The sequence below is a fragment of the Mustelus asterias genome, chromosome 27, assembly GCF_964213995.1.
Source record: "Mustelus asterias chromosome 27, sMusAst1.hap1.1, whole genome shotgun sequence".
NCBI lineage: Eukaryota > Metazoa > Chordata > Chondrichthyes > Carcharhiniformes > Triakidae > Mustelus > Mustelus asterias.
In genome coordinates this window covers 8,281,792-8,302,034 of record NC_135827.1, presented here as the reverse complement: position 1 = coordinate 8,302,034, position 20,243 = coordinate 8,281,792, and the positions used below count along the sequence as shown (strand labels likewise).

Genomic DNA, 20,243 nt, shown 5'->3' with positions numbered 1-20,243 from the left:
GGGCGGAGATTAGAAATAGGAGAGGAGAGGTCACCCTGTTGGGAGTCTTTTATAGACCTCCTAAAAGTTCTAGAGAGGTTGAGGAAAGGATTGCGGAGTCAATCCTGCTTAGGAGTGAAAGTAATAGGGCAATTGTTATGGGGGATTTTAACTTGACTCATATTGACTGGAATTGTTATAGCTCTAGCTCGTTAGAGGGGTCAGTTTTTGTTCAAAGCGTGCAGGAAGGTTTTTTGACTCAGTATGTAGACAGGCCAACTAGAGGTGAGGCTATATTGGATCTGGTGCTGGGAAATGAGCCAGACCAGGTGCTAGACTTGGAAGTTGGTGTGCATTTTGGTGATAGTGACCACAATTCGGTTACGTTCACCTTAGTGATGGAAAGGGATAGGCATGAACCTCGGGCCAGTGGTTTTAGCTGGGGGAAGGGTAATTATGAGGCTATTAGGAGAGAATTAGGAAACATAGGTTGGACTAGGAGATTACAGGGACTGGGAACGTCCGACATGTGGAGTTTTTTCAAGGAGCAGCTACTGCGAGTCTGTGATAGGTATGTCCCTGTCAGGCAAGGAGGAATTGGTAGGGCTAGGGAACCGTGGTGCACCAAAAAAGTTTCTTTGTTGGTTAAAAAGAAAAAGGAGGCTTATGTTCGGATGAGACGTGAGCACTCGGGTAGTGCACTAGGAAGCTTTAGATTGGCTAAGAGGGAGTTGAAGAGCGAGCTTAGAAGGGCTAAAAGGGGACATGAGAAGACTTTGGCGGATAGGGTTAAAGAGAATCCTAAGGCGTTCTATAGGTATGTCAAGAACAGAAGGTTGGTTAGGGCAAGTTTAGGGCCAGTTATAGATGGCAGAGGGAAGTTATGTGTGGAACCGGAGGAGATTGGTGAAGCATTGAACCAATATTTCTCTTCGGTGTTCACGCAAGGGGACATGAATATAGCTGAGGAGGACACTGGGTTGCAGGGGAGTAGAATAGACAGTATTACAGTTGATAAGGAGGATGTGCAGGATATTCTGGAGGGTCTGAAAATAGATAAATCCCCTGGTCCGGATGGGATTTATCCAAGGATTCTCTGGGAGGCAAGAGAAGTGATTGCAGAGCCTCTGGCTCTGATCTTCAGGTCGTCGTTGGCCTCTGGTATAGTACCAGAAGATTGGAGGTTAGCGAATGTTGTCCCATTGTTTAAGAAGGGGAACAGAGACTTCCCCGGGAATTATAGACCGGTGAGTCTCACTTCTGTTGTCGGCAAGATGTTGGAAAAAATTATAAGGGATAGGATTTATAGTTATTTGGAGAGTAATGAATTGATAGGTGATAGTCAGCATGGTTTTGTGGCAGGTAGGTCGTGCCTTACTAACCTTATTGAGTTTTTTGAGAAAGTGACCAAGGAGGTGGATGGGGGCAAGGCAGTGGACGTGGTATATATGGATTTTAGTAAGGCGTTTGATAAGGTTCACCATGGTAGGCTTCTGCAGAAAATGCAGATGTATGGGATTGGGGGTGATCTAGGAAATTGGATCAGGAATTGGCTAGCGGATAGGAAACAGAGGGTGGTGGTTGATAGTAAATATTCATCATGGAGTGCGGTTACAAGTGGTGTACCTCAGGGATCTGTTTTGGGGCCACTGCTGTTTGTAATATTTATTAATGATCTGGATGAGGGTATAGTTGGGTGGATTAGCAAATTTGCTGATGACACCAAAGTCGGTGGTGTGGTAGACAGTGAGGAAGGGTGTCGTAGTTTGCAGGAAGACTTAGACAGGTTGCAAAGTTGGGCCGAGAGGTGGCGGATGGAGTTTAATGCGGAGAAGTGTGAGGTAATTCACTTTGGTAGGAATAACAGATGTGTTGAGTATAGGGCTAACGGGAGGACTTTGAATAGTGTGGAGGAGCAGAGGGATCTAGGTGTATGTGTGCATAGATCCCTGAAAGTTGGGAATCAAGTAGATAAGGTTGTTAAGAAGGCATATGGTGTCTTGGCGTTTATTGGTAGGGGGATTGAATTTAGGAGTCGTAGCGTTATGTTGCAACTGTACACAACTCTGGTGCGGCCGCACTTGGAGTACTGTGTGCAGTTCTGGTCCCCACATTACAGGAAGGATGTGGAGGCTTTGGAGAGGGTGCAGAGGAGGTTTACCAGGATGTTGCCTGGTATGGAGGGGAGATCCTATGAGGAGAGGCTGAGGGATTTGGGATTGTTTTCGCTGGAAAGGCGGCGGCTAAGAGGGGATCTTATTGAAACATATAAGATGATTAGAGGTTTAGATAGGGTGGATAGTGATAGCCTTTTTCCTCTGATGGAGAAATCCAGCACGAGGGGGCATGGCTTTAAATTGAGGGGGGGTAGTTATAGAACCGATGTCAGGGGTAGGTTCTTTACCCAGAGGGTGGTGAGGGATTGGAATGCCCTGCCAGCATCAGTAGTAAATGCGCCTAGTTTGGGGGCGTTTAAGAGATCCGTAGATAGGTTCATGGACGAAAAGAAATTGGTTTAGGTTGGAGGGTCACAGTTTTTTTTTTAACTGGTCGGTGCAACATCGTGGGCCGAAGGGCCTGTTCTGCGCTGTAATGTTCTATGTTCTATGTTCTAAAAGTCTGAGGTCCCATAGCAACTGACTCAAGAACAGCTTCTTCTCTGCTGCCATTAGACTTTTGAAAGGACCTACCTTATATTAAGTTGATCTTTCTCTATACCCTAACTATGACTGTTATACTGAATTCTGCAACCCCTCCTTTCCTTCTCTGTTTATTATGCTTTGTCTGTATAGTGCGCAAGAAACAATACTTGTCACTGTATACTAATACATGTAACAATAATAAATCAAATCAAGTATATATGCAATGGCCTGTGCTCTGTAGGCAAAAATAATATGTTCAAATGCTGCACCTTTTTCAAATTGAACAAAAGTTTGGGGGACAACAGTTTCCTGGTGCACTCGCCATGATAATTCTCAACCAATCAACGTGTACTTGCCAACCAATCAATGCCATTTTCCCATGCACTATAAATTGTTGCTCCCTTTGAAATTTGGCATTCTTGCATATGTCCTGATGAGTACAAGATGAAAAACTTCAACAGCATGTCTCTTCTTTCAGCAATACTCAAATTGTGTATGACCGAGCTACTTTGTTTTATAATACTCCAGTGAAATGCCTTAGGATATTTTGCTACTTTAGAGCTGTGTTATAAATATAAGCTGTTGTTGTTATGGACTGGATCAAAGATGGAGAAAATATCCGTAAACAATCGTCTTGTACACAGCATATGTTATTTTTCAGTATCGCTTCCAGGCATCATATTCTGGATATCTAAAATATCGTCCTTTAGCTGAGCAAGTGAAAAAGAACTGAGGGGAGGGGGGGAATTATTTTCTGCCATCTTTATTCAAGTTGATGGTTTTGGATATCCTTAAAAGTGTACCCAATGAAATAGTTGAAAGCAATTAGCTTCCAGTTGACTGCAAGATATGTTAATTCAAACCACTTCTCCACTTAAATATTGGCCTTACACGGACAGGCCAATTTAGTTTTAGCAATTAAAGATCACTGAAATATTCCAGGCCACAGTGAGCAATTGGAGCTAAGATAATCTAATTTATATCATTGTCTGATAAAATTCGGATCTCCTGCATATCATCATAATTGGAATAAAAGCAGTAATTATATTTGCACAAATGTAATCATATGAATAATAATTCTCGTAGAATTGCAGATGTTATCAGTACATATTTTATTTCGTTCTTTCCATAGCTAGTCCTTCATGAATTACTTGCTCACTTTTTCAAGGGACTGGAGGATTTGAAATTTCACCTACCCAATTACCTCGACATGTCGTGCATGCAGTCTATCGAATCCTTCAACCTGTCAGCTTGGTTTCATTGGTCGCACTTCATAGACTTGAGCACTCTGACACCTCAGTACAACACTGAGGGAGATACTAACTTTTAAAGGAATTGTTAGATCAAGAATTATCTGCCAGCCCAAATGAGAACACAAAAGAAAATCCCCTGAAAATACTTAAGAACAGAGGAGCATCGTAAAAAGGAGCAGAAGTCGGCAAATTCAGCCCTTCAAGCCTGCTCCGCCATTCAGTCAGATCATGGCTGATCTCACCCTGGTCTCAAATCCACCTCCCCACTTGTTTCCCATATCCCCTTATCCCCTTCCTTTAATTAGAAATATATCTGTCTCCTTCTTAAAACCATTTAATGATTCAGACTCCACCGCGCTATGGGGCAGCGAGTTCCACTCATTCAGCACCCTCTGTGAGAAGTAGTTCCTCCTCCTCCCAGTTTCAAATCTACCGCCTCTCAAATACTTAGAGAAAGTATTTCACAAAAGGTTAGGAAGTTCTCCCAAAGCGATGGTCGGTATTTCTTCTTCAACCAAAAATTGCCCAAAATAATAAACAGTTATTCATTCGTCTTGCTTATTGTTCTTGGGGATTTGACGTGCACAGGTTGACTGCTAAAGTTGCCTATTAAATAGAGAATAAGCTTTAAAAGCAACTGATCAGTTGTGAAAATTTTGAGTATGTGCTGCACATGTGCAAGTCTTTTCTTATTTTTCTGTTACCCCAGAAGACTGTTGTCTTATCCCTCAGGTGGAGAAGAAAATTGGAGGGAAACCTCTTCCTAGTCAGGTCATGTCATGTGCAGAAAAGCAACATTATATTAAATAAGTGGCATAGTCATCAAGTGCCCATGGATTTGCAGAATTAAAGCTAAGTCTCGCTCTCAGATGAAGTGAGGTTACAGGCAGGGGATAAATGGACCAGGGTCAACTCATGTCACTTATTCAGTGTTTCACAATGTTATAATGTGTCCCCATCGTTATGTTACTTTACAAGTCCTTACAAGTCAATATTTATAAATAAGTGTTGCTGGTCCACAGAGCATCAAGATGGACAGTGGCAAATTGTTCCCCCATTACTTATCACCTAAGAATCCTTCATCCCTTCCTCCTGTGCCCTTATTCTCTTCCAGTCTTCCACTTTTCCTCGTCCATCCTCCTCATTGTTCTCCTCTCTTCCTCTACCCTTTCCCGATCAAAGAACTACCTATTATAATTAGTCTCATTGCAATTGTTTATCTTTTCTGGTTCTTTTTCCTCTTCTTTTCTGTCTAGCTCTTTGTTTTCGACTCAGAGACCTTCTCCCTCTCTGAGAGATTATAGTTGGAGAAGGGATGAGGCTCAGACTTTTGGCCAGCAAGTAGTGCATTATTTTTGCATTGAAGATGGTGGCTGAAGGTTTTAGAAATGGATAAAGTCCAGAGGTTATATTATCATCTCAAACAAAGATGAGGATAAAGGAATGCTACTTTCCCAGAAGTGTAATAACTTCTTCAAAGTGATTCCTGCATACTAATTTATGATCTCAGTTTCCTTGTTTATTTTGTAGATATTCTAGATTTCTCATATATTCTTAACATTTGATACAACAGTTTGAAATGACCAATTACAGCTGGAAAAGGCTTTACACAGTAACTCCTCCTCGTAGGTTACAGTATCAAGTTTCACACCAAATAATTTTGTGTGTTTTGTTTGGAACGCAATGAAATCCAAATCAAAATGAGGCCTGTTGGCCAATGAAACTATTCAAAGCCCTTTCTTGATTTAAAAAAAATATTTATGGGGTGAGTGCATTGCTGGCTGGGCCAGCATTTAATTCCATCCCTGATTGCCCATGAGAAGGTGGTGATGAACTGCCTTCTACTGCTGCAGTGACTCTGGTATAGGTACACCCACATTGTGGTTAGGGATGGAGTTCCAGGTTTTTGACCCAGCGTCTCTGAAGGAATGGTGATATACTTCCAAGTCAGGATGGTGAATGATGTGGAAAGAAAGTTCCAGGTAGTGGTGTTGCCATGCATCTGGTGTCTTTGTCTTTCTAGCTGGTCGTGGGTTTGGAAAGTGCTGCACAAGGAACCTTGGTGAGTTCCTGCAGTACAGGTTGTAGACGCATTGTTTGTTGGTGGTGGAGGGAGTGAATATTTGTGGAAGGGGTACTATTAAGATGATATTCTATTTTAAGAATTCCTTCCCATAACATCAGTTAATATCTTAGTCTAGAGCTCTTTACGTTCCTTCTGCTATTTGCCTGAAATAAAAAGTGTTAATGATGTATTGATAAGTCAGATTCTATTCTATCTAAGCTGATTGCAGCAATCAGAATCATTAACAGTGTCTACATGTTCTCCTCCGGCAAAGGGAAAGGCAAAAACAGTTGGATCACCCTGGATGTTCTGAACATACTTGGCCGTTTCATCGTCCATGCACCTGCCTCCACTCTCCAGAGTATTGCAGGAGGTAAAAATAGTACGGTAAGAATTCACAGATCTGATTACTTTTAATAATTAGATTCAAGTTCCAGGGGCGGCACGGTGGCACAGTGCCTCACGGCACCAGGGACCAGGGTTCAATTCCAGCCTTGGGTGACTGTGCGGAGTCTGCACGTTCTCCCAGTGTCAGCGTGCATTTCTCCGGGTGCTCCAGTTTCCTCCCACACTCCAATGATGTGCGTGTTAGGTGGATTGGCTGTGCTGAACAGTCCCTTCATGCCGGGGGATTAGCCGGGTAAATGCGAGGGGTTACGGGGATAGGGTCTGGGTGGGATTGTTGTCGGTGCAGGCTCGATGGGCAGAATGGCCTCCTTCTGGTCTGTAGTGATTCTATGATTCAAAAATGTTCCTGTATATTCAGAGTTGCGATTTTGCCTCCATCATTTGTAAGAATGATCACATTGCTTTGGATTACTTGGTGCTTAGTGACTACTCCGCCACACTCCCTAAACCCCTCCCAAACCCCGCACACACACACACACACACACACACGCACACCCTTAACGCATATTTTAATAACAACAGCAGCTCATCAGTTTTAGGATTTCTGCTTTTCAGGTTTCTCAAAACTCCAGGAGATTGATCTAAAATTGTTATGATTTGTGAACCATGTATATGTTCAAGATTTGGATTGATTTATATGAAAAAGCTTTGGCTCACTACAAATACAAATCATAGAATCAGAATCATGGAATTGTTACGGTACAGAAGGAGGCCATTTGGTCCATCGGGTCTGCAGCGGCTCGTCATACGAACATCATGGCTTAGTGCCATTCGCCTGCCTTTTCCCCATGCCCCTGCGCATTGTTCCTATTCAAGTAATCAAGTGGTACATTGGCATAGTGGTTAGCACTGCTGCCTCACAGTGCCAGGGACCTGGATACAATTCCAGCCTGTGTCTGTGTGGGTTTCCTCCGGGAGCTCCACTTTCCTCCCAAAGTCCAAAGGTGCGCAGGTTAAATGGATTGGCCATGCTAAATTGCCCACTAGTGTCCCAAAACGTGTAGGTTAGGGGATTAGTGGGGTAAGTACATGGGGTTACAGGAATCGGGCCTGGGTGGGATGCCCTGTCAGTGAGTTGTTGCAGACTTGATGGACTGAATAGCCTCCTTCTGCATTGTACGAATTCTAATGCCCTCTTGAATACCTCGATTGAACCTTCCTCGACCACACTTCCAGGCAGTGCATTCCAGACCCAAACCACTCATTGTGTGAAAAAATGTTTCCTCACATCGCATGGAATCAGGTTATATATATCCAAAGACCATTTCCCATATTAGGGAAAAGGAGTGAGAAAAGCCAAGAAGAAAGACAGTAGGGAGATTAGGAAATGGGACTTCAAGAGAAGAGAGGAGGGAAAAGATAGGGAGAAGGTGGAGGAAGTGAGGAGCTCAGTGAGAGAGCAGGTCAGGGAAAAGTGGAAGGCTTGAAGAGCAGAAGGACAAGGAGAGGATGGAGGAGTTTTTAGATGATAGGTGATAGAGGGACAATTTGGCACTGTCTGTTTTGATGCTCTGCGGAGCATCAACAAATTCCCTATGAGGTTCATGGTAGTAGGGGAATTAATATTTGCCCAAGAGCTGCTCTATCAATAGTTGGGGGGGGTTAGCGTGGATGGAATTCCTCTCAGTTTACAGCACTGCCTTGGAAGGGGTGCAGCAAGGAGACCACAGTACTGCTTACTGCAGAGTAAGTTACCTGAGCTGGGAAAAGGTCACACAGTGGGAGTTTGCCTGAAATACTAACTAATATTTAAATGGTGAACGCCAATAATTAGCAGTTGTGCTGAGCAGTGAAGATTATGTTCAATCTTGACATGACATGTGCCATGTTACAGACGATAAGGAGTGATGTATTAAAAAAAATCTTCCATCTGCTGGAATTCCTCTCCGCTTTCTCCATTATGAATTCCCGTAACAGTATTTTTAAAGGAAATTACCTGGGGAAAGCTGGTAAAGCTTGCTTACTGCAACATACTTAAGGTATGTTGGATTACAATCCTCCTCCAATGCCGTTGCAGTACTGGAAGATTGATGTAATATTAATGTGATATATCGGTGTTTCCATGATTAATGGTACACATAGTAATTGGGAATAAAGCATAAAAATAAGGACATAATACATTAGAAGGGGCACTGAATTGCATGTGCATAATCCTCCTCCTTATTGCCAATCACTTGCTCAGGAGTATGATTGTCTACCTAAGAAACTCTGTGTTACTCAGTGTTCCTTTTTGGTCTCCTTACTTGGGAAGTGATATACTGGCACTGGAGGGGGTGCAGAGGAGATTCACTAGGATTCTGGAGTTGAGAGGGTTGGCTTATGAGGAGAGATTGAGTAGACTGGGACTATACTCATTGGAATTCAGAAGAATGAGGGGAGACCTTAGAGAAACATATAAAATTATGAAGGGAATAGATGCGATAAAAGCAGGGAGGTTGTTTCCACTGGCGGGTGAAACTAGAACTAGGGGGCATGGCCTCAAAATAAGGGGGAGCAGATTTAGGACTGAGTTGAGGAGAAACTTCTTCACACAAAGGGTTGTGAATCTGTGGAATTCCCTGCCCAGTGAAGCAGTTGAGGCTACCTCATTTAATGTTTTTTTAAGGCAAGGATAGATACATTTTTGAATAGTTAAGGAATTAAGGGTTATGGTGAGTGGGCGGGTAAGTGGAACTGAGTTCACAAAAAGATCAACCATGATCTTATTGAATGGCGGAGCAGGCCTGAGGGGCCAGATGGCCTACTCCTGCTCCTAGTTCTTATGTTTTTACTGGTCATGGGTTCTGTGGGTGATAATCCTGATCCTAAAGCCACAGTCTGCAACTGTACACTTGGCAGGTGTTTCCAGGAGGACTCAAGATCACTGGAATTCCTGTCTCAGGGTGCTTTTCCAGGCCTCCTCTTGCTGTCAGTTGTCCTCAAGGCATTGTGTCCCTTCAATCAGGAGGTTCCTCCAAGTAGGTCTCTTTTGAGCCAGGGGGAGGGATTTTCCAGCCGCGCTCGCCCCAAGATCGGAAGATCCCGCCCGAGGTCAACAGACCTTTGCATGATCCATGTCCCGCCCACTACGATTCCCATGGCGGACGAGATGGGAAAATTCCGCCCAGGATCTCTGTAGTCCAATAACATCGCTTTCCATTTCATGTTGGCTTTCATTGTATGTATAATGACACAAAACCTGACATCGTTAATACGAAGAATGCATTGAGGCACAATTATAATTGTCTAACTTACTGTTTTTCAGATTAACATGTGATATATTAACAATTAATGCTTGTCATATGTATACCATTAAATTATCGTAAATCACGTCCTAATGATTGGGAAATACATTCTTTTCCAGGTTTTATTTCATGCATTGTCTATATGACATAAATTATCTGACTGTATATGATAATGAAGTTAATACTTGGTTTATTTTGCATTGTAAGAGTGGCCTCTTATTTTTGTTCTTGGAGTCCGATGAATGGGGCATTGAGAGAGATAGTTAACTGGGTTCCATTAGTCACTTATTAGTAGTTATTCCATTGCGAATTTGGGATTTCTATTTCGGAAATTAGTAACCGAATGTTTGGCCACTTTGTTGTATTATGAAAATTGATTATTATATGAAAACACAGCTGCAAAATGAAATGTTGCATACTGTTTAAACCATTTAGAATATCGATATTTTGCCTAATATTTGTCAAATGTGACTATTTACAGATTTGTCAGTTTTTCAACACTTCCTCTGATCTTTTGGACAAGTTGTTTGACCTCACACCTGTGCAAGCTCGTATATTCTTCAAAGGACTTGATCAATGTGTCAATGTCAGCAATGAAACAGTAATTGCCAAGTAAGGAAACTGATTTTTTTTCAGTTTATGGTTTTAACAATAACTTAACAACGCAGCAGATCATGGAATCCCTACAGTGCAGAAAGAGGCCATTCAAAGCATCGAGCCTGCACCAACAACAATTCCACCCAGGCTCTATCCCCGCAACCCCATGTAGTTAACCCACTAATCCCCCTGACACTAAGGGCAATTTACCATGGCCAATTCACCTAGCCCTCACATCTTTGGACTGTGGGGGGAAACCGGAGCACCTGAAGGAAACCCATGCAGACACGGAGAGAATGTGCAAACTTCACACAGACAGTGACCCAAGCTGGGAATTGAACCCAGATCCCTGGTGCTGTGAGGCAGCAGTGCTAACCACTATGCCACTGTGTCATTCGTAGGGGCATTGATTTCGGGTAAAAATATTTGACATAATGTTTCCTCCACTTTTATTTGCAAGTACACATTGATAAGCTGATTCTCTCTAAAGTACATCAGCACCCCACCTGTATACCATTTCATCATGATGGCCAGGTTCTTTTAGATCTTCCTCCTTCTCAGAAACAAAATGGCTTCCACTCTTCCATGAAGAGACAGTGAAGCAGCAATGTGAACATTTCAGTAGAGGCTGCTGCAAAGTGACAAGATATCAAAGCCAGACACACCACTGTCAAACCTAAAATTTGAGTTTTTATATTAAAAGGCTGCCATGCAGACAATGAGAATTATATCATTTTCTTATGATTTGCCCTTTATAACAGTTTTCCCCACAGATTCAGTAAAGTTGTGCTGGGACATAATTAACTTCTATCAATTGGCCTAGTGGTATTATCACTAGATTATTAATCCAGAAACTCAATTAATGCTCTGGAGACCCGGGTTCGAATCCCGCCATGGCAGATGGTGGAATTTGAATTCAAATAAAAAAGATCTGGAATTGAGAATCTACTGATGACCATGAAACCATTGTCGATTATTGGAAAAGCCCATCTGGTCCGCTAATGTCCTTTGTTTAAGGAAATCTGCCGTCCTTACCTGATCTGGCCTACATGTGACTCCAGACCCAAGCAATGTGGTTGACTCTTAACTGCCCTCTGAAATGGTCTAACAAGCCACTCAGTTCAAGAACAATTAGGGATGGGTAATAAATGTTGGCCAAGCCAGCGGCACCATATCCCATGAACAAATAAAAAAATAATAATGATTCATGCCTTCAGATTATGATTCTTTCCAAGCATTGCACTCTGTGGTATTGAAATTTAGAGAATATGTCCAATGCATCAGGTCCAACAATTCAAAGTTTCAAATTTGTCAACTTTAACATTGATGCCAGTCTTCAATGCTAATTTACCATCATAATTAATATGAAAAGGAACATGCTTTGGACCATAAAGAAAATTGCTCAGAAAAGTTATCCATTTCATATTATGTTGCTGGTTTGATCTTGAAATTAATTTTGCTCATTAATTACTGATAGCAAGGTTCATTTCCTTTGTCATAAAATCCAACGAATTCAGAATCTAATTCTGATTTTGTTTCTCTCCCTCCCTTATCTGCAGCCTTGGTCAGTTGGCATGTTTCTACCCTGTTAAAGAACTGAAATCACTTGGTGCGCCGGCAATGGATGCTTTGCAGGGCAAGTTACTGAACTGCACAAGGAATATAAAGAGGGTGAGTATAATAAGTGAGAGAGATACTTTAAGCCCCTGATGACCAGTGGCACCTTACTTCAATAGTTTGCTCTGACTTGTGTTCACCTTATGTATATGTTGAGACTTATTTGAAAGCCAATGCCATTTAAAATCCCTATCTAGATAACTTATGATGTGTATTCTGCCCAAGTTATTTAACATGGACATGTCCCTGCAGATCTATGAGGTACTGGTTGAAGTTCTTGGTGTCAACATTTCGAGTGCTGAAAATCTGAAAAAACTGGGAGCTGCTGCGGTTGGGCTTAAAGTCAATCAATTGTCCAATCTCTCGGATGAGACTGTTGTCGGTGCTGTCAGAGAACTGAAGAAGGTCAAAGGATGGTCCAAAGGTCAAATCAAAGCCATTGTTAAAAAGTATCAGGGTGCTGAAAATGTAAGTAGTAATCATTAAAATGCATGTTCATTGTGGGTATGTTATTATTTACTTAATCGAGGGTGTGACGAAACTTCTGTGCCAGGATTATGTAAACAAAGAGAAAATTCTGAAAATATGATGCATTTTGATAGCATTGTGGTTATGTTACTGGATTCGTCATCCGGGGCCAGGATGAAAAATTTTGATTGAAGAGTTTGAGACTCAAGCTCCCACACTTCAAAGATGTGCAGGTTAGGTGGCCATGCTAAATTGTCCCTTAGTGTTCCAAGATGTATAGGTTAAGGCGATTAATGAGGGAAATGCTCAGGTCTATGGGGATATGTTGGCGGGCCTGGGTAAGATGCTTTGTTGGAGAGTCGGTGCAGACCAGATGGGCCGAATGGCCTCCTTTTGCACTGTGGGGTTCAATGATTCTGTCAGAGGTCAAAACCCACCACAGCATCTAAGGAATTTAAATTTAAATTATTACATAAAATTTGGAATAAGGGGCCAATGTCGCTAACTGGTGCCCGTGAAACAGTTGGATTATTGTAAAACCCCATGATTCATGAATGCCCATTAGATAAGGAAATCCGCTGACCTTGCCCAATTTGGCCTGCATGTGATTTCAGACCCCATAGCAATGTGGCTGACTCTGAAGTGGTCAGCAAGCCACTCAGTAGAGGGTGGCTTGACAGCAACTTAAGGAAATTAGGAATGGGCAATAAATGTTGGTCTTGTGAGCAATGCTGTACTGAAGGCCTGTGTAAAGCCGGAGGTACCAAAGTTCCAACCTTCCACCCTCAGGTGGCTATCAAAGAAGGGAAACTTCTGGCGTCGTGGTCAATATTTATCTGTCAAGCAACATCATTAAAACACATTGTCTGGTCATCATCACATTGCTATATGCAAGTTGGCTTCCACATCTCCTACATCACAGCAGTAACTACACCGAAAAAACCCTTCATTAAGTGCGAAGTGTTTTGGGATTTCATAAGGTCATGAAACTGTCATGATGGTGGGGGAAGAAAACGCAGAATTACACACTGAAAAATTGGACTTTAATAAGACATGAGCTTTATTTTTCAAACTGGACATAAACCACAACAATGGCTGAGAATATACAGTCAGCTACAAACAGAACAGTTACAGAGCAATTCTCTAAAGGACAATAGAACCCCTCTCTGTTACCAGACTCGGTACTTCTAAAAGCATCCAGAGACTGATTACTACATCCAGTCAAGGCAAAGGGACATAATGGCTATCTCATCTCAAAAGATCCTGTGAGCAATGCTGAGACAGACTTGTGAATTCACTATCCATTTGGAATATACAAAGAGTGGATTCGAAACCAGCAAGTAGAGCTGTCTGTCTGTGTATGCTCTGTAAGGAAAAGCTGCTGGACAGTGTTCAAGCTCAAGGTGTGTAAAACAGTAACAGAAGCAGCCAGCAGCATCTGTGCAAAATAACAATTTTTGCTGCTACATCCTGAATCACCCTCTCTCTGACTGTGGAAGTCAGCCCAGCCAACAAAAAGATCGCGGTTGAAAAAGGAAACTTGGGATTTTCTCTGCCAGGCCACAGAACACTGGGATCTAAGAACCAGCTATTCACCTGCTGAAGTTAACTCGACTGGAATCAAATTGTACTGGCAACACACTTCATAATTTACCACTCGCAAGTCGATGGCTTTTCCATATACCTTTTTATTTATATGTCCTTATAATTGAGCTCAATTCCAAGCTGTATGAATGAATATGCATACGTTTTCTCCTTACTTTTTAGTAGTTAATAAACTCACTCTGGAATGTCTGGTTAAATTGATTCCCTTTTAATCTAAGTATTGGGTCTGGGAAAGGTGCCCAAGGGAAAGAGAACCATGTGAGATTAAGTTGTGTTTCTACCTGCAGAGAGTGGTGTTAAATAAAGAAAATGGGGACAGTTATCCCTTCTCACCCGGGTTAGTAATGACTTGGAGTATTCTAGCCGGAGGGTGACAAACTGAGGGGTCTTGCCCAGATCAACAAAATGGGGAACTTCAACAAAAGGCGCAATATAATTGCAAGTCTTCCTTCTCACCGTTATCAAAAACCCTGGAAATTAATCAACCGTCATGCATGTAGCTAAACAAACCTCACAGGCGGTTTGTTTCAACGTGGCTTGGCTTCTCTTTCAAGTCATAGAGTTATAGAGGTTTACAGCATGGAAACAGGCCCTTTGGCCCAACTTGTCCATGCTGCCCTTTTTTTAAAAAAAAACCCTAAACTAATCCCAATTGCCCGCATTTGGCCTATATCCCTTTATACCCATCGTGCCCATGTAACTATCTAAATGCTTTTTAAAAGATAAAATTGTACCTGCCTCTACTACTACCTCTGGCAGCTTATTCCAGACACTCACCACCCTCTGTGTGAAAAAATTGCCCCTCTGGACACTTTTGTATCTCTCCCCTCTCACCTTAAACCTATGCCTTCTAGTTTTAGACTCCCCTACCTTTGGGAAAAGATATTGACTATCTACCTTGTCTGTGTCCCTCATTATTTTATAGACCTCTATAAGGTCACTCCTCAGCCTCCTACGCTCCAGAGAAAAAAGTCCCAGTCTATTCAGCCTCTCATTATAACTCAATCCATCAAGTCCTGGTAGCATCCTAGTAAATCTTTTCTGCACTCTTTCTAGTTTAATAGTATCCTTTCTATAATAGGGTGACAAGAATTGCGCACAGTATTCCAAGTGTGGCCTTACCAATGTCTTGTACAACTTCAACAAGATGTCCCAACTCCTGTATTCAATGTTCTGAATGAATGATGAAACCAAGCATGCCGAATGCTTTCTTCACCACTCTGTCCACCGGTGACTCCACTTTCAAGGAGATATGAACATGTACCCCTAGATCTCTTTGTTCTGGAACTCTCCCCAACGTCCTAACATTAACTGAGTAAGTCCTGCTCTGGTTCAATCTACCAAAATGCATTACCTCGCATTTGTCTAAATTAAACTCCATCTGCCATTCGTTAGTCCACTTGCCCAATTGATCAAGATCCTGCTGCAATTGGAGATGACCTTCCTCACTGTCCACCATGCCACCAATCTTGGTGTCATCTGCAAACTTACTAACCATGCCCCCTATATTCTCATCCAAATCATTAATATAAATGACAAATAACAGTGGACCCAGCACCGATCCCTGAGGCACACCACTGGTCACAGGCCTCCAGTTTGAAAAGCAACTCTCTACAACCACCCTCTGGCTTCTGTCAAGAAGCCAATTTTGTATCCATTTAGACACCTCACTCTGGATCCCCTGAGATCTAACTTTATGCAACAACCTACCATGCGGTACCTTGTCAAAAGCCTTGCTAAAGTCCATGGAGACAACATCAACTGCACTGCCCTCATCTACCTTCTTGGTTACCCCTTCAAAAAACTCAATCAAATTTGTGAGACATTATTTTCCACTCACAAAGCCATGCTGACTGTCCCTAATCAGTCCTTGCATCTCTAAATGCCTGTAGATCCTGTCTCTCAAAAAACCTTCCAACAATTTACCCACCATAGATGTGAGGCTGACTGGCCTGGAGTTCCCAGGCTTTTCCCTGCAGCCCTTTTTAAACAAAGGCACAACATTTGCCACTCTCCAATCTTCAGGCACCTCACCCGTGACTACCGATGATTCAAATATCTCGGCTCGGGGACCCGCAATTTCCTCCCTAGCCTCCCACTATGTCCTGGGATACACCTCATCAGGTCCCGCAGATTTATCTACCTTGATGCACTTTAAGACTTCCAGCACCTCCTTCTCTGTAATATGTACACTCCTCAAGACATCAATATTTAATTCCCCAAGTTCCCTAACATCCATGCTTTTCTCAACAGTAAATACTGATGAGAAATATTCATTTAGGATCTCACCCATCTCTTGTGGATCCGCACATAGATTACCTTGTTGATCCTTAAGAGGCCCTACTCTCTCCCTTGTTACTCTTTTGCCCTTTATGTATTTGTAGAAGCTCTTTGGATTCTCCTTTGCCTTATCTGCCAAAACAATCTCGTGTCCCCTTTTTGCCCTCCTGATTTCTCTCTTAACTCTACTCCTACACCCCCGATATTCTTCAAGAAATTCACTTGATCCCAGCTGCCTATGCACGTCATGTGCCTCTTTCTTCTTCTTGACCAGGGCCTCAATATCCCGAATCATTCAGGGTTCCCGACTTCTGCCAGCCTTGCCCTTCACTTTAAGAGGAATGTGTTTACCCTGAACACTGGTTAACACACTTTTGAAAGCATGCCACTTTACCAGACATCCCTGTTCTTTCCCACAGACTCCCGCAATTAACTTTTGAAAGTTCCTGCCTGATACCATCAAAATTGGCCTTGCCCCAATTTAGAATATTAACTTTTAGGACAGACCTATCATTCTCCATAGCTATCTTAAAACTAATAGAGTTATGGTCACTGGTCCCAAAGTGATCCCTCATTAACACTTCTGTCACCTGTCCTTCCTTATTTCCCAAGAGGAGGTCAAGTTTTGCCCCCTCTCTACTCGGGCCATCCACATACTGAATGAAAAATTCCTCCTGAATACACTCGACAAATTTCTCTCCATCCAACCCTCTAATACTATGGCTGTCCCAGTCAATGTTGGGAAAGTTAAAATCTCCGACTATTACCACCCTATTTTTCTTGGAGCTATCTGTAATCTCCTTACAAATTTGCTCCTCAATTTCCCGCTGACTATTTGGAGGCCTATAGTACAACCCTATCAAAGTGATTTCCCCCTTCTTATTTCTCAGTTCTACCCATATAGACTCAGTGGCCTCAATCTTTCAAACAGCCAAATGGGGCTCGCAGGATTGGTATTGAGTCACAGAAAATGAAGAAGCTGGCATCTATGTGATGCCTTTGATATCCTCAGGGACAGAGCTCAAAAGGTGCTCTCCGACATTTGAACAGAACAAGATACTGTACCAAATTATTCATGAGATGATGCGTGCCTTTAATATAATTCTACAGGAAGAAGCCAGCATGTGATAGGAGGAGGTTCCCGAAAAAAAACTTTACAATGGTGGAAATATTTTCAACCTGGACTACCAGCTGAATAATTCAACCAAATGTCCTTTGTTCCAATATTTTAAAACGTACTGGGTCTGAGCTGCATGTTCGAAATGATATTTACTGTTTATATTTTGCAGGTCACAGCTGACAAATTGAAGAATCTGGGTGTGCTGGTCTCTGGCATTGGAGCAAAAACCTTTGAAAAATTAAATGGTCAGGAATTCCTAAATGCCCTTGCTGAAGCGGATGTCGCAGAGTCCGTGAGGTCTATGTTGCCAGTACAGAAGAAGTCTATCATGAAAACGGCAAGTCTTTGTATTCTGGTTGAGAAGCAACATTTCCAGCTTGATCCATGACTTAGGAAATCATACTTGTTAAGACGGATCTTCCAAACTGCTAACATGCAGAATATGAGTTCCAATAAACAAATCTCCCCACTCCCACCAATCGCCGCCTTTAGGGCCCATTAGCCCCCCCTCCCCCCCTTGGCACTGCCCAATGCCTGGTGAGCAGTGCCAAGATGCCCCCCAGTTTGCCCCTTGGGCAGTGCCATGGGGCCGGCCAAGCTTTAAATGCCCAGTGGGCTTCCCCCCAAACCCTCTGGGGAGGCCTCAATGGCCCCCCCCCTTCAGCAAGTGGGGAGCTGTTGTAAACCCCGCTGGAGTAAAACACTCCTGGTGGGGGGTGCGGGGGGGGGGGGGGGGGGTTCTGACCGGGTAAGTGATGCACGTCAATCGAACACAAGACACAAGGCTTCGGTAACTGAAGGCTTTTATTGCCTAACAATGGAACTACTAGAACATAAGTACACCACTCCAGACTGACGAGGTCCCGCCCGAGCAGGGGGTCTTATACCTCTCCCAGGAGGCGGGGCCCGACTGGGATGTGCCACAACAGTAACAACCACAGGTGTATTAATCCCACAGTGTAAACACCCTAGCCCAACAACAACATTAGAACAACCCCACAGTGGGAACCAACGATGGTTCACCACAGTAAGGATGGCAGATTTCCTTCCCTGAAGGACATCAGTGAACCAGATGGGTTTTTCCGACAATCGACAATGGTTTCAGTAGACTCTTAATTCCAGATTGTTTTTCTCATTATTGAATTCAAATTCCACCATCTGCCGTGGTGGGATTCGAACATGGGTCCTCAGAACGGGAGCTGAGTTTCTGGATTAATAGTCCAGAGATAATACCACTAGGCCTTCGCCTCCCCGTGGCCCGTCATGAGGGTGGGGGAGATTGGGAGTTGGCAGCAGCAAGGGCAGGGGTTGGCTCTGAGCGGGGGCTCTTTCTTGATGCCGAGTCCCTCGGTCAGAATGGAGTGCTTTGCAACAAAGAATCCCCTCCCAGGACTCTTCGAGCAACGCTGACAAGGTTTGCTTTTCATACTGCCCACATGGTACCCCCCCCCCACCACTGCCATCAAGTGGATAGAGCCGTAAAGAAGGCCTATAGTGTGTTAGCGTTTATTAACAGGGGGTTTCAGTTTAAGAGCCGTGGGGTTATGCTGTAACTGTACAGGACCTTGGTGAGACCACATTTGGAATATTGTGTGCAGTCCTGGTCACCTCACCATAAGAAGGATGTGGAAGCACTGGAAAGAGTGCAAAGGAGATTTACCAGGATGCTGCCTGGTTTGGAGGGTAGGTCTTATGAGGAAAGGCTGAGGGGGCTAGGGCTTTTCCCTTTCGAGCGGAGGAGGTTGAGAGGCGACTTAATAGAGGTTTATAAGAAGATGAGGGGGATAGATAGAGTGGACGTTCAGAGACTATTTCCTCGGGTGGATGTAGCTGTTACTAGGGGGCATAACTATAAGGTTCATGGTGGGTGATATAGGAGGGATGTCTGAGGTAGGTTCTTTACTCAGAGAGTGGTTGGGGTGTGGAATGGACTGCCTGCTGTGATAGTGGAGTCGGACACTTTAGGAACTTTCAAGCGGTTATTGGATAGGCACATGGAGCACACCAGAATGATAGGGAGTGGGATAGCTTGATCTTGGTTTCGGACAAAGCTCGGCACAACATCATGGGCCAAAGGGCCTGTACTGTGCTGTACTGTTCTATATCATCCCCACACAATGCCGGGTAAACACTAGCGATAGTGGGACAATGTCTTTAAGTAGTTGTTAATTTCCCATTTAAGGGCTTCAATTGATGGCAGATTGGACAGGCCACTGCAGGGTCCTTGTGAAGCTCTTTATTGTAGGTGATTATGTATATAACCATGTGGTTGAACAGTTCATCAATATAAATATGTCCCTCACTCACAGAAGCATGAACTAATCGAATTTGTTTTACCCATACAGATCTTACAGGCAGTGAATATTGATTCAGCCCTGGAAAATCTTCCAAATTTACTGGTGTCACAAGTTCCTGTCGAAAAGCTGAAAAAGGCTGGCGACATTGTCAATTTAGACTTCGTCAGCAAGGACAAACCTTGGAACAAGGGCCAGGTAAGATGATGAGCCGTAAGCACACAGAATGTTGGGGAGTGGAACAGGAAAGGGACAACAGCCCAAGCTTTGCATCAACCAGCATGTCAATCCTGACTTCACGTGCCTGCTAAAAGGCTCAAAACCCATTTTTATATCTTGTCGATCTCCACTCTGGTTAACCGAGTACACAAGGCCTAATCATTAAACTTTAGGTGACAGAGTAATCAGTTGGGAAAGTGCCCATTCTTCTTTAGTTGGGACATCCAGTCGGGCGGACCAGTGGTTAGCACTGCTGCCTCACAGCGCCAGGGACCCAGGTTCGATTCCCAGCTTGGGTCACTGTCTGTGCGGTGTCTGCATGTTCTCCCCGTGTCTGCGTGGGTTTCCTCCCGGTGCACCAGTTTCCTCTCTCAGTGTGAAAGACATGCTGGTGAGGTGCATTGTTCATGCTAAATTATCCCTCAGTGCACCCGAACAGGTGCCGAATTTGTGGCAACTCAGGGGTTTTCGC

General features: G+C 43.3%; 1 protein-coding gene across 1 annotated transcript in view; it reads left to right on the top strand.

Moving 5' to 3' along the window:
• LOC144479845 (otoancorin-like) overlaps positions 1-20,243 on the top strand; it is a 106,130-nt gene that overhangs the window by 27,058 nt on the left and 58,829 nt on the right. Inside the window, exons 6-11 of the mRNA XM_078198837.1 lie at positions 6,214-6,326; positions 10,053-10,183; positions 11,728-11,839; positions 12,038-12,253; positions 17,428-17,595; positions 19,604-19,750. Of these exons, the coding sequence (XP_078054963.1) occupies positions 6,214-6,326; positions 10,053-10,183; positions 11,728-11,839; positions 12,038-12,253; positions 17,428-17,595; positions 19,604-19,750 (887 nt within the window). The remainder of the gene's footprint in view (positions 1-6,213; positions 6,327-10,052; positions 10,184-11,727; positions 11,840-12,037; positions 12,254-17,427; positions 17,596-19,603; positions 19,751-20,243) is intronic.